Source organism: Ictalurus furcatus, chromosome 25, assembly GCF_023375685.1.
Source record: "Ictalurus furcatus strain D&B chromosome 25, Billie_1.0, whole genome shotgun sequence".
NCBI lineage: Eukaryota > Metazoa > Chordata > Actinopteri > Siluriformes > Ictaluridae > Ictalurus > Ictalurus furcatus.
The window spans coordinates 20500078-20514564 of NC_071279.1; the positions used below are offsets into that span (position 1 = coordinate 20500078).

The 14487-nt window shown below is 38.5% G+C and overlaps 1 protein-coding gene across 1 annotated transcript; it reads left to right on the top strand.

Annotated features, from left to right (window-relative positions):
* Nucleotides 1-1069: 1069 nt before the first annotated feature.
* Nucleotides 1070-13911, top strand: LOC128601194 (uncharacterized protein C14orf132-like). The gene is made up of 3 exons (XM_053614195.1): nt 1070-1174; nt 11020-11256; nt 11530-13911. The coding sequence occupies exons 1-2, from the start codon at nt 1148-1150 to the stop codon at nt 11230-11232; spliced, it is 240 nt and encodes a 79-aa protein (XP_053470170.1). The 5' UTR covers nt 1070-1147; the 3' UTR covers nt 11233-11256; nt 11530-13911.
* The last annotated feature ends 576 nt before the right edge of the window (nt 13912-14487 follow it).

Consider the following 14487-nt stretch of genomic DNA (forward strand, 5'->3'; position numbering starts at 1 on the left):
TTACTGCATAGACTTTAGAAAAGTCAGTGTTGAAATTTGATGTATATCTAATAACACATATTGAGAAACTGCTTGATCGGTTACGTATGTCTTACTTTTAGCACACACTGAATTTACCTAAGGTATATTAGCAGACCAGTGAAAGTGAGATTCTTTAGGTGGACAAGACTCACAGCAAACAGTTGAATGGGTGGAAGTACAATATCTGTGTGACCATTTGGGCAGGTGCATCCCCAAATTGATTAGTCCTTTTATGCATTTTCCATACTGGGTGCCAACCTATCACAGGGCACAATCGTCCACACACTACAGACCTGTTATGCAAATCAGCCTAAAATCCAAGTCTTTGGAGGAAACAGGGGTACCCGGAGGGAACCTTTGAAGCACAGGGAGAATATGCAAACTCCACGCTCACAAGGCGGAGGCGGGATTCAAACCCCCAACCCTGCAGGTGCAAAGCAAATGTGCTAAACCGTGGTCCCCAATTGATTTGTCATTAATTGATCATTAATAATGTCAGTAGCTGAGGTCTGATGGACACCCAACACCAAACAGTAGAGGAGGCAGTGTTGAGTCTGGTGGGATTTTATCACTGGTTTGTGCCTCATTATTTGGGCCAGATCTAGAATTGTGCCAGCAGGACTTCACCAAGGTAAAATCTGCTCTTTGTGGAGGACTGCTCTGGTATTCCATGCAAGAAGGTTTCTCTTTCAGCGAAGGTCCCAAGTAGAACCCCTTCACTGAGCTAGGATTCATAAGCCACCCAAAGAAACCTTGAAAATCCCTTGTTTTGAGCATGTTCATGTTTCTGTCTCTTCCCTTTACTCTCTCTCCTCACCTTTCTCTGTCTCTCTCACTCTCTCCATCTTGTTATCCCTCACCCCCTCCCCGTCTCCATCTGTCTCTCTGAATCTCTTTATCTTTCACCCTCCCTCCCTCTCTCCCTCCTTCTTGTTCTCGCTCTCTCTCTTTTTCACTCTCTCTCGCTCTCTTGTTCCCTCCTTGCTGTTCTGTGTTGTTGATCCGCATCATGGCTCTGTTGCTTTTCCTCTTCAGTTAATCACAGCTTTGTCTCTCAGTTATTGGACTTGATCTCTCCATCTCTTCCTCTTTTACCTGTTGGGCTTCTGCTCTCTCTCTGTTCATCATGGATCTGTCCTTCATGGCAGCACAGGTAACTAGCATGATGTCTTTATTCCGATATATTTACACTAAAGCTCACATGTAATTGAAAATAACTTCATATCTGACACACATTTCTTTTAAAAATGAGATGAGTCTGAACACCGGACTGCTGGCAAACAGGAACACAGACCGACTGAGAAACTCTGAGTAACTCAGATTTAGATTCAGTTAAAAAATTCAAGAGTTTATTGTTGTTGTCTTGGACAACCAAATCACAGTGCTGCTTTAAGCATGTGTGGGCCTCTGTGTTATCTAATAATTATTTTAAAAAATTATCATAATACATTTTACGATTTGTTTTAGCTGGGTATTGCTTACAGTAGGTGGAATAATACTAATAATAATAATAATAATAATAATAATAATAATAATAATAATAATAATAATAAATCTAGTCAATTTGTTCCTAGCATCTATTCATCTTCTTATTTATGAATGAATAAGACACTGGATGATGTAAGCATTGTGGGCGTGGCTAATGATCTGTCTGGCCAGGTTTAGAGAAACCAGGTGAAGGTCTTTACCTCAGATTAATAAATAATATCCCTCTCTGATATATATCTATCATCAGACTTCAACATGCTGGACCTGGGGTTGTGTTTACTTTACAAAAAAACCTTAAAAAACTAATAAACAATACAATGTAATTTTTATCCATTTATAGTTACATTTAATGTTGTGCAACGTCCACAAAACAACTTAGTTCCTGTTCTCACGTGTGTTATAGCAGCTGTAAACAGCTGTTCCCTCACCAGCCCTCTCGGCTTTCTCACTCCTGAAGTTAATAAGACGTAAACTATTCTGGAGGAACCACAAAGTGTAAACTCCTCTGTCCTGAAGATGTTGGAAGACATGAAGTTACATGAAGATTTACCTGTTACAAAACACATGAACATGAACATTAATGAGATCAGTGCAGCACAGCGACTCGTTGCCATGGCAGCAGAACAGATAAAACACTTAAGGGGAATAAGAACATGTATTGTTTAACAGTCACTGTGTGATAAATATACAGAATTAATACATATGTAACACTAGCAACAGAACAATGTGTGTGTGTGTGTGTGTGTGTGTGTGTGTGTGTCGTGATGGAAATCATGGAGACTATTACATGTCTCTACTGGTTCCAGCTGGTTTGTGATGGACTCTGTAAAAAGTTCCTCAGAGGTGTTCTGGATATTTAAGGGTTCTGTGTTTCCTAAAGTGTGTGCGTGTGTGCGTGTGTGACAGCAGCAGCTGCTTTTCAGATGAACCATTCAATATTAATTAAGGCTTGAAATCACGCTGAGCTTCTTCTTACAAACCCAAACTGCTGAATTCAAACCTGAAAAAAGACTTTATGTTGGTTTTATAAAGAATGTGTGCTGTATACTACATGCTGTCGTACACAACCATGTGACCTGTCACTCAAAGGCAATGTGGGCGGGGCTCCAGTAGAATAACGTTAAACTGCTTTATTTCTGATTTAGCCCAAATGTAAAGGACATAAAGAATTAGATTCCTCATAGATTTACATCTTTGATGGTACCTAATTGTTTATAATGTGTTTCTATTGGCTCCTAATGGTTTCAAGTGTGTTTCTGATGGTTCTTCTGGGTTTTTAGTTTGACTCTGATGGTTCCTAATATCATTCCTAATTGCAGGTAACTGAAGTTCATTGAAAATGCAGGTAGATAAATCCAAAGGGTTAGGCCAACTCATAATCAAAAAACTGGAAATAGTGAGGTGATCAATAAACAACATGAACTAGGCAAGATTACGGGCAACCTCCCCCCCCAATTTTTTTTTAAAACCAGAAACAAGATCAAACCAGAGATACATGAGAGCAAGTTATTTATATATATATATATATATATATATATATATATATATATATATATATATATAAATGTTTGTTAGCAGCAGGTACAGGACACTGCATGTATACTTCACAACAAACCAGTGACCTGAGATTGGTTATATACTGAGTGAGTGTGTAATTGAGTCCAGGTGTGTGCAATCAGAATGATGGTGAATGAGAACATGATAGTGTTCATGATGGCTGGGTGTTGTAGTCCTCGGAAGCCATGTCTGTAGGCCGTGTTGTACTCTGGGATTTGTAGCTGGACACCGATTCCAACATTGACTACGTTTACATGGACAGCAGTAATCTAATTATTGACCTTAATCTAAGTAAGGTAATAATGTGATTAAGGTGTTTACATGTCTGTAATACACGTCCATAATGCGACTAAAACAGGAGTACTCCACACGTCTTAATTTCATTTGTGTTTAATTCGAGTATGACTTTAATCAGATTAAGGTAATTAAAAATTGCTGTTTAGATGCTAGTTTCTTAATCAGAGTATCGTCTTAATCGGGTTCATGTTGGATTATTGTTGTCCATGTAAACGCACTGACTGATGTCACACCTAATAGATTTTAATATGTTTATAATGGTTTCTAGTGGGTTTAATGTGTTTTTGGTGGTTTCTAGTGGGCTGTAATGTATTTCTGATGCTCTCTAATGGTAGTTTACTGGAATGTGTGGTTCCTCATAGTTCCTAAAAAGTTTCAATATGTTTCTAATAGTTCTTAATGGATTTAAAGTGTTTTTGATGGTTTCTATTTCAGTTTGTTGTGTTTGAGATGGTTCCTAATAGTTTTAACATTTCTAGTGGTTCATAATGGGTTTCATTGGTTTCTGATGGTCTCTACTCATAGTGTAGTCATAGTTTAAAGTCATTTCATGATTTTTAAACATTCATTATTTTGTATATTGGGTCTAATAAATTATGTTAACATGCTTTAATGTCCAAAAAACGCATTATTTGTCACGTACATTATTAAAGTTCATCTATTTCCAGGCTGCCTAAAACGCTCGGATTTCTCCAAAAACCCTCCTTCCGAAAAGCCCAGAGTGCTGTGATTGGACAGCTGACCCGTTGCATTGTGATTGGCTGAAAGCCTTGCGACTATGTCGGAAATGTAATGCCCCTTGGCTTAGCTTTAGCCTCCAAGGCTTCTAAAGCAATTCTCGGTCCCCAAAACGTTGTGGGTTTTTACCATATCAGTTTGAGCCCAAGACAAATTTAAAAAATGTGGATGATCAAGCAGAAACAAGTTTGCAAACACGACTTGAGGAGAATGTTTCACAGTGGTAAGGTTTTATTTTGTAACTCTCTTACCTTTCAGATACAATGTCAATTCTGATGCCCCGCGGTGGTCTGCAAAACTTTGCAATGTGCACAGCTTCTGTGTGTACATTGGTACTCATGCGATATATCTTTAGAAAGCTAAGATTCTTGTGACTCAATTGATATAAACCATTTCAAGATACAATCACAACAGCAGCTACAATCAATGACACTGTCAGGCCGACAACATACAAACAAACACTTACAATATTGAGGCAACTTAGCAAACTTTAGCTACAACTGAGCCACAACACAAAACTCCGCATTTGAACAGTCAATAGCAGATACTTCATAAAACAATCAAACACACTTACAGGTTCTGATTCAGAAGAACAAGATGAGCAAAGTGGGATTCGCTCCAGTTTTCAGGAGAAGCCTTTGTGTGTAGCCTTCCTTGTACTAGCAAGGTTCAGGAAGCTGTCCTCCATAAAATGTGCTGTGCAAAAGCAAATGTTCAGGTTGTACTTCTTAGGAACAGTGTTATAATTAAACAGAAACCACTGATTTCACCCGTTTTCGGAAGGCTAAACAAAGAGGTTTTGCTTTCGCACCGAAACACACAACGTCTCTGCGACATGGTGCATGAATTCTCTGAAGCCTCGCCTTCTTTCTTCGCATCTGCCTTTGGGCAGGATTAGACTGACAACGCACACTGTGATGTAAATGTGTTACAGGAAGTAATATCTGGATGTCAAACCAGGTGTTTCGGGCAGGTCTGGAGCAGTGTTCTCTGTTAGATAGAATAAATCCCTTTAGGGAAGACTATGAGCTTTGTGACTTTGCAGATCTTCTACATGTACGAACAGCTACATTAAACTCCCAAACAGAAGGAAAACATGAAAAATCATGTTCTGACTCATTTAAAGGAATGTGCGGTTCCCAGTGGGTCCTTTTGGTTTATCTAATTTTATTTAATCAGTGTAAGAGTTGGGTTCTGGTAGTGTTTATTTGTAACCAGAAAATCTCTAATGGAAACCTCTAGAAATCTGGTGGAAACCATTAGAGATTTGTCAGTGTTGCCATGGTAGTTAATGATACTCACCTGGTTTACTGGTCTATTTAACCCCTTTAGTGTTTCCTGTGTTTGTGTTTCGTGGTTATTTTTATTACTATTTTGTCTTTTTTCTGTTGTGTACTTTTTCATCCTTCTGTGAATAAAGCATGTTTGTTGGTCTTTATCCTACACGTCATGTCTGTTAATGTCTGACACCTGATCTGTCTGAGGGAAATTTACACACCTTTACTTTCAGTGCTGCGATTGTTAACGAAGCTTAGAGCTGAGTCGGATCTTAACGAGCTGCTCTTCCTCATTAAACGAATTGTCCTTCACCCTGATATCACCATCATCCATCATCCTGAATCTCCATCCTGATTTCTCCTCAGTGTCATTACACACACACACACACACACACACACACACACACACACACACACACACACCAAGATAAACACTATTATTTACAGTTCTTAATAAATAAAGTTTAAAACACAGATTAAATCAGGTGTCAGTGTCGCAAAATGTAAACTTCATAACAAGCAGCTCGAATAAACCCCGAACATCACGACTCCTGTATAATCATTCGCCTCTTCATCACATTACTATCCACCATGTTTAACTTCCACTGTTAACTAACATGGTGGAAAAAAGAAAAAAGATCCAGCTTCATTTTAGACTGCAAAAAAATCTTAAATAAAATCTCATTTATTTCCCTGACTTTTTCATTATGAGCTGAGCCTTACAGAAACACACACACTTCACATTGTCTCAGACATTACTACTCGCAGTGCACACGTTTTTACTGTCATGTTTTTATATTTTACATGATTCAATGTTTAAACGTGATTCCTTTATTTTCACGTGATATTTACACACGGTCCATTTACAGTCACGTGTGATTTTTGAAAGTGATTTGTTTATTTTTGCATGTGATTTTTACACAATTTGTTTATTTTCCTGTATTTTTTAACATGTGGTTTATTTTTACACATGATTAATTTACTTTCTTATATGATCACAGTTTATTCACATGATGTCTTGTGTCTTTATCTGAGTTTCACTTGCAGTTTCAGGGCATAATGTGGTGAAAAACTTCACATGTGATCACATATTACTCACTTAACTCATGCCAAATGGACTGGGGTATTATTTTTTTCTGGACACTTTTACTTATTTTAAGCTTAAAACTTTTATTTATTTTTATTTTTATTTTATTTTATTAGCAGATAATTTTACATCTATCAAGCATTAACTTAAGAAGTACATTATCCTCTTACAGAATAAAATAATCTATAGATTGAAATTAGTAAAAAAAAAAAAACCCAAAGAGAAATAGGTTTAATAATCTCCTAATGGGCATGTGTGTGTGTGTTTGTGTGTGTGTGTGTGTGTGTGTGTGTGTGTGTGTGTGTGTTCAGGTGGGATTGCAAATGATATATGAAAGGAACCTGACAGAACACACAAACTGTTTCTGACATTGTGTTTACTGGTTCACACACACACACACACATACACACACACACACACACACACACACACACACACACACACACACACACACACACACCAGTGTTTTAGTTCATTTTACATCACCATCAGTTAATATAAACACAGATTCATCCACTAATCTTCTTCTGACTTTCTGGGAATTTGTTTTAAAATTGTAGAAATGCAGATTGTGTGTGTTGGAGCTTTATGTGGAGTCTTAGTGGCATAAAAATGTAAATCTGAGATAAGATTAATATATTACTGTAGGTAAAAAATAAATAAATAAATAAATAAATATAAATATATATGCAGACGATTTTTTAAATGGTTTTTGACTTTAAAACAATAAATAATATTACATAAAAATCTGGCAACCTTAATCCACTTAAGCACCTGTATAACTGACTCTGAATACGAGGAACTTTCCCCACGTTAATAGTGGCATAACTTTAGGACTTAATATGGCCCTTAATGCTTAATATTGTACATAGAAAACACAGCAAAATGACTAACATTATTTAATAAGCACCGAGAAACCAGAAACAAACTGCTGTAGCTCCACAGAGGAGTACTTTAAAACTCTGTGAAAGTCAAATCTAACACTGTGGAATGTGGGTGTAACACTTGTTGGAAATTGTTGTGAAGGCTCCGTTATTTTCTGTACTGCATGGGTTTCTAAACAAACTTGACATGACGAATGAGATGGAATTGAACTTTGTATTTTTTGGATTTGGGAAATAAATTCATTGCGTAAGCAGAGTGTTCATCATTTTTCTCACTTGGCAAAGTTTTATTTAGTTATTTTTTTATAAAATGAGTCAGGACACTCAGCTAAGGTGAAAGATACTGCTGAAAACCCAAAAGTGGCCCTCAGACAGCTCTGGGACGTGACCTCACAACATTCTGGTCACTGGGCTGGAACTGGAACAGCTGCTACACTGACCGTGTCATATTTAGGAGGTTCAGTTAAAGCTTTTCTGTATCCAAAGATCTGCCAGTGGTTACCATAGCAATTCTGTGTGTGTGTGTGTGTGTGTGTGTGTGTGTGTGTGTGTGTGTGTGTGAGAGAGAGAGAGAGAGAGAGAGAGACAGAGAAGGAGGGAGAGAGAGAGACAGAGAAGGAGGGAGAGAGAGTGATATGAAGGCAAATCTCAAAGCTCAGAATGTTAGATATTTTTAGAGCGATGTGACTGTGTGTGTCAGTGTATGTTCAAATTGTCAGACATTCTACTGCCTCATCCAGCTCACTACTACACCATCCGACTCACTACTGCTTAATCAGACTCATTACTGCTTCATCCGACTCACTACTGCCTCATCAGACTCATTATTATCTTAACAGATAGAACTGTAGAGTGTCTATTTTCATTACATTTAGTTTGATATTATGTAATTATTTGCATAAACTTTATTGTTTGTATGGGTTTTACTTGCCTCATAGATTCATCACACTCTACTACTTCTACATCAGACTGACAGGAAGATGTTCATATCGATAACCTGAACATCCTCTCTGTGGTTCTTTTACTGTTCCTTTCTTCTCTTATTTGGAGCGTATAAATCACAGGAAGTGGCAGACTCTAATTCATCACCACCAGAACAAACTCACCTGTTTACATGATACACACACACACACACACACACACACACACACATATCATCAGCAATGTTCTCTCAGAATAATGATGAGGCTCAGAAAGAATGAATGTCATTGCTCTGGAACAGAGGAATAATCACATTCCACCATCCATCAGGGATCAGCTGTGACATTAGCATTAGCAGGTTAAAGACATCAGAGTGACAGATTTAACATTTACCCCGTCTAATGTATTCTGTCTGAGAATCATGCAGATGGTGTGAACATTGTGCTTCACACAATGAGATGTGTCTGGAACAAAAACATTTACATTTACATTTATTCATTTATTCATTTAGCAGATGCTTTTATCCAAAGCGACTTACAAATGTTGTTACAAATAACAACAGGTTATAATTTTTATTCCTAAAAAGACACACAATAGTTTTTATTGATTTATAGTTAGATGTCATGTTGTGGAATGTCAGTGAAACAAATTAGTTCCTGTTCTCACTAATGTTATAGCAGCTATAAACCATCATTTCCTCACCAGCCTCTCTTATTTATTCTCTCAAACTTTAATCAAACTCAAACTATTGCCCCGTAAGACTCAATACTGCTTAATCAGACTCCCTAATGCCTCATCAGACTCATTACTGCCTCACCAGACTCACTACTGCCCCATCAGACTCAATACTGCTTAATCAGACTCACTACTGCCTCATCAGACTCACTACTGCCTCATCAGATTCACTACTGCCTCATCAGACTCACTACTGCCTCATCAGACTCATTACTGCCTCACCAGACTCACTACTGCCCCATCAGACTCAATACTGCTTAATCAGACTCACTACTGCCTCATCAGACTCACTACTGCCTCATCAGACTCACTACTGCCCCATCAGACTCAATACTGCTTAATCAGACTCACTACTGCCTCATCAGACTCACTACTGCCTCATCAGACTCACTACTGCCTCATCAGACTCACTACTGCCTCATCACACTCATTACTGCCTCATCAGACTCACTACTGCCTCATCAGACTCATTACTTCCTCATCTGACTCACTACTGACTCATCAGACTCATTACTGCCTCATCAGACTCATTACTTCCTCATCAGACTCACTACTGCCTCACCAGACTCACTACTGCCCCATCAGACTCAATACTGCTTAATCAGACTCACTACTGCCTCATCAGACTCATTAATGCCTCATCAGTCTCATTACTGCCTCATCAGACTCACCACTGCCTCACCAGACTCACTATTGCCTCACCAGACTCACTACTGCCCCGTCAGACTCAATACTGCTTAATCAGACTCACTACTGCCTCATCAGACTCATTACTGCCTCATCAGACTCAATACTGCTTAATCAGACTCATTACTGCCTCATCAGACTCATTACTGCCTCATCAGACTCAATACTGCTTAATCAGACTCACTAGTGCCTCATCAGACTCACTACTGCCTCATCAGACTCATTACTTCCTCATCTGACTCACTACTGACTCATCAGACTCATTACTGCCTCATCAGACTCACTACTGCCTCATCACACTCACTACTGCCTCATCAGACTCATTACTTCCTCATCAGACTCACTACTGCCTCACCAGACTCACTACTGCCCCATCAGACTCAATACTGCTTAATCAGACTCACTACTGCCTCATCAGACTCATTAATGCCTCATCAGACTCATTACTGCCTCATCAGACTCACTACTGCCTCACCAGACTCACTATTGCCTCACCAGACTCACTACTGCCCCGTCAGACTCAATACTGCTTAATCAGACTCACTACTGCCTCATCAGACTCATTACTTCCTCATCAGACTCATTACTGCCTCATCAGACTCAATACTGCTTAATCAGACTCATTACTGCCTCATCAGACTCATTACTGCCTCATCAGACTCAATACTGCTTAATCAGACTCACTAGTGCCTCATCAGACTCACTAAAATTAGTAGAATTGAAGTTAATAAGACACAAATCGCAGCTTGTCAAACCTGCAAAATAGTGTAAACTCCTCTGTGATGAAGATGTGGGAAAACTTAAAATTACAGCTTTACCTCTGAGCGTTACACAGCGCTGACACTGGAGACTCCTTCCTTACATATTAAATAAAATCTCTTTCCTTTAAGAAAACTTCACCATATCAACGATTGCACATTTTTTTAAACTGTTTAGTGATGCGTCTGCTCTACACATCTGCACATCTGTGTGAACGAGCCGTTACTATGGAAACGATAACGTATTAGAGCAATATATTATTATATTAATATAAATATAAACCTGCTCTACTGTCAGTGCTGCTGTTATATAGAACTAATCACCACCTTCTGACCAATCAGAATCCAGAATTTGAATCACTTGAGATTGACACTGTCAATGCAGCGGATCTTTACATTCTTTAGTTTAGATTTGTGTGTTGAAGCTCAGGGAGAATAATCTGGGTTAAATCATAACGGAAGCACTCGTCTGTGTGTAAAGGTCAGATTCTGTCATCACATATTTCACATTTGCCAATGGCATAAAAGCTTCATGATTCATCCCTGACCTCTCCATTCCTCGTTCTCAGATCCCCGTGATGACGGGCGCTTTCATGGACTCGTCTCCAAACGACGACTACAGCACGGATCACTCGCTCTTCAACTCCTCAGCCAGTGTTGCTCTTCACCAGCAGGAGGCACCGCAGCGGGTTTCCCGTGATGCTATCTGGCTCTGGATTGCCATTTCTGCCACCATCGCAAACATTGTGGTGGTCGGAGTCGTCTACGCCTGCACCTTCTGAATGGAGGAATTTTGGGAAATAAACGTAGGTTCACACTAGAAAACTTTACACCGGTATTTTTTTCCTTTTTCTCTTTGTCTCTCTGTATCTCTCTTTTTATTTAAACACAAATTGAGGTCATGTTTCCGGCTGCATCTGCTAATTCTTTCTTTGTTGCTATGGGGAAGTTTAATATCATTTTTAAAAACAGTTATCACACTTTACATGGTAGACTTTCAGACAGGAGTGCTTTACTGAAGAAGTGTGTTTGGCTACATAAACAAGGTAAACTAACACTCTGAAATTTTTACTTTTCAGACCTATAGAGCAACAGACTGCTGATTTATTCTGGATTAAAATCATAAAACCAGTCAGTAATCACGCCAATCACATGACCCATTCAGGTGAAGCTAATCCAGGATCCTGTTTCCATCTGCTCATCTCATACAGTACGACTCGTGTCTGGATTATATTCTGATCCGTTTTTATCAACATGTGTTTACACTTCAAACATGTCACCGGTCACTCAGACTGAAATCTTATTGGTCCATTAGGCGTTAATATGCAAATTAGCTCATTACATTCACACACCAGCTTCTTGTGTGGTTCCTTTATATGTAGTGGTTTTATCAACATGATCATTGCTGCATTAAAAGTTCTGCTTTTTGTTTATTTGTTAAATGTGGTTTAGAGAGAGTTTAAAATGATCAGATTTAGATCTGCTAAGAATACATTTCATAATCCTGATACTCGAGACACATGAAGCAACGGAGCGTGAACAGGTCCAACTCGAATAAAAACATAAAATGTACAAATCTCAATACATAGTTAAAGTTAAAGTCACTAAAATGTGTTATTCACAGCAATAGGTACATTTGTTTGCTTTGTTAGAATGAGGAATTCATGAACATTAGAACCTCTGATAAATAAACGTAATAAATATCCTTAATACATGTAGCGCAGCCCAGCGTGCTTTAGGACTGTAAGAGACATTACACATGTACGACACGAGGCTGCAGAGATCTTTTCTCTGGTTTGGTTTTACATTAATGAAGCGAATCGTAGACATGTTCACGGCACGACCTTACTCATGTAGCACATTTACATTTATTTTCTTCTTTCTGAAAAAATTCAAAGCAATTTAAGGTGTATCTGACTTTTACTAAAGCTTTTTCTTTTTTTTAAAATCCTAGAACAGGGTTTGTAAACTGCAAACTGTAGAATAAATTTGTCGTCACTTTACAAGTGCTTTACAGTTAAAAAGAAAGGAGAATGCTTCAGAGGAAAGGAATTAGAGAGGAAGCACAATCACTCACATGACACGATTAACACAGTTTTGGGAGGGACACAAATTCAAATCCTCATACAGGCTTTGCCATATTTATTTATTTATTATTTTTTATGCACATCATTGTTGAGAGTTCTTGGGCATGTATATATTGTTTTATTATATCAGTTAATGTTTCTTTTGATACTTGATATGCAGAAGTCATGGCAAAATGACACCACACAGTTCTGTACCGATCATATCAAGATTCATTTTTTTGGTTTGTTTATTTGTTTGTTTATTATTCATAAAGACAGGGTGTTGATGTGACAGATTTAATATAGTATATTTATTTAGCATTTTAAATATTTTTGTTGTTGTTGTTGTTTAAAGTGCAATTTAGCCTTGAGGTTACGATAGTATTTTTAATGAGTCGTAATGACTTTCTGTTCACATTTTGAGAGAAATTAAATAAATAGAAGAATAATTTGTGTAATATTTATGAACATTTTGTATATATTGGATATTTTCGCCTTTAGTAGGCTAATTGTGTACGTATGTATTTTTTGAAGCTTTAAATGTATAGAATACACAGAATATTATTTTATCTTTTTTTTTGTCTCTGCTGAGTTTGTTGATGAATTTTGATATAGAAATTAAATCAACCTTACAATCAAGTCTGAAGTGTTTATAGACTGATTTTGCTAATGCACATTATAACAGTATATTTCTCTGCCCTGCTGCTGACCGGTGGAACTGCAGCTGTATTTCTTTTCTCAGATTGCAAACCTTTTCAGCCGCAGAAGCCTTTATTTGTCAGATACACATTACAGCACAGTGAAATTATTTTCTTTACATATCCCAGCTTGTTAGGAAGTTGGGGTCAGAGCACAGGTTCAGCCATGATGCAGCGCCCCCTGGAGCAGAGAGGGTTAAGGGCCCAACAGTGGCAGCTTGGCGATTGTGGGATTAGAGCTCACAACCTTCTTATCAGTAGTTCACTAGACACTGACTGTTGTCTGTGGGCTATAACTGCTGTAGCTCAACATAAATAGCTAAATATCTAGTCATGTGTTAGAGCACACATTTAACCTCTTTAACTCTTCTGTTATCCACCCTCTGACAACAAACTCTAACATCACAAATATCTTTACCTGTCTATTCTTTTAAAATTTCACCAACCCAAGACAATAAAGAGAGATTTTGTCTAGATTTCTGCTAGAGGAAATGTTTCTGGTATGTATGATTTTCAGCCTGATGGTGCTCTCGCATCATAAATCACACAGGAGTTCTTTGCTTGTGAGTTCAGATCGGAATCTTAGATCGCATAACATGGTGTGATTTCGTGATGAAAGACAACAGAGTGTGAGCGCTGCTGCGATGACGCTTGTCTAAAATCCACCAAAGGAGGACAGCAAGTGCACGGCACCGCTACAGATACGGTAACGACAATGAAGAAACGTAAACATAACACGCTAATGGACATAAAAAAAATCTCCTCGAGCTCACCACGAAGAATGAGTGTGTTTCTGCACGAGCTGATTTCGGGATCACAGGTCTATCGTTAGAGGATCTTCAGCGTATATTCTGACACAGACACACGTGCCATCACACAGAGAGAAGATGTTCAGGGTATTTAGAGTGTGCAGGAGAAAGGAGGTGGGATTCCGGGTCAGTGATCTGATTATTAAAGAGATACAGGAGGATGTGATGTGTAAATGTCATGAGCTGTGTGATGAGACAGAACGCTGCTGCAGGACGTCTCGCCTCTGCACATTCGCTTTGTGTCTCGACAATCTACAGACAATGCGCTCGGCCTTGTAATGACTTTGTGCGAGAGGAGACGCCGGTCGCCATGGCAACTAGAGTGAAGTGGCTCTCCTTTCAGCAACACACACACACACACACACACACACACACACACAGATAACTCAACTGCCCACTGACCTCATCACAACTGCTGCTGATGATGAGGGATTAAAAAGAAATAATTTCTTATTATGAAAAAG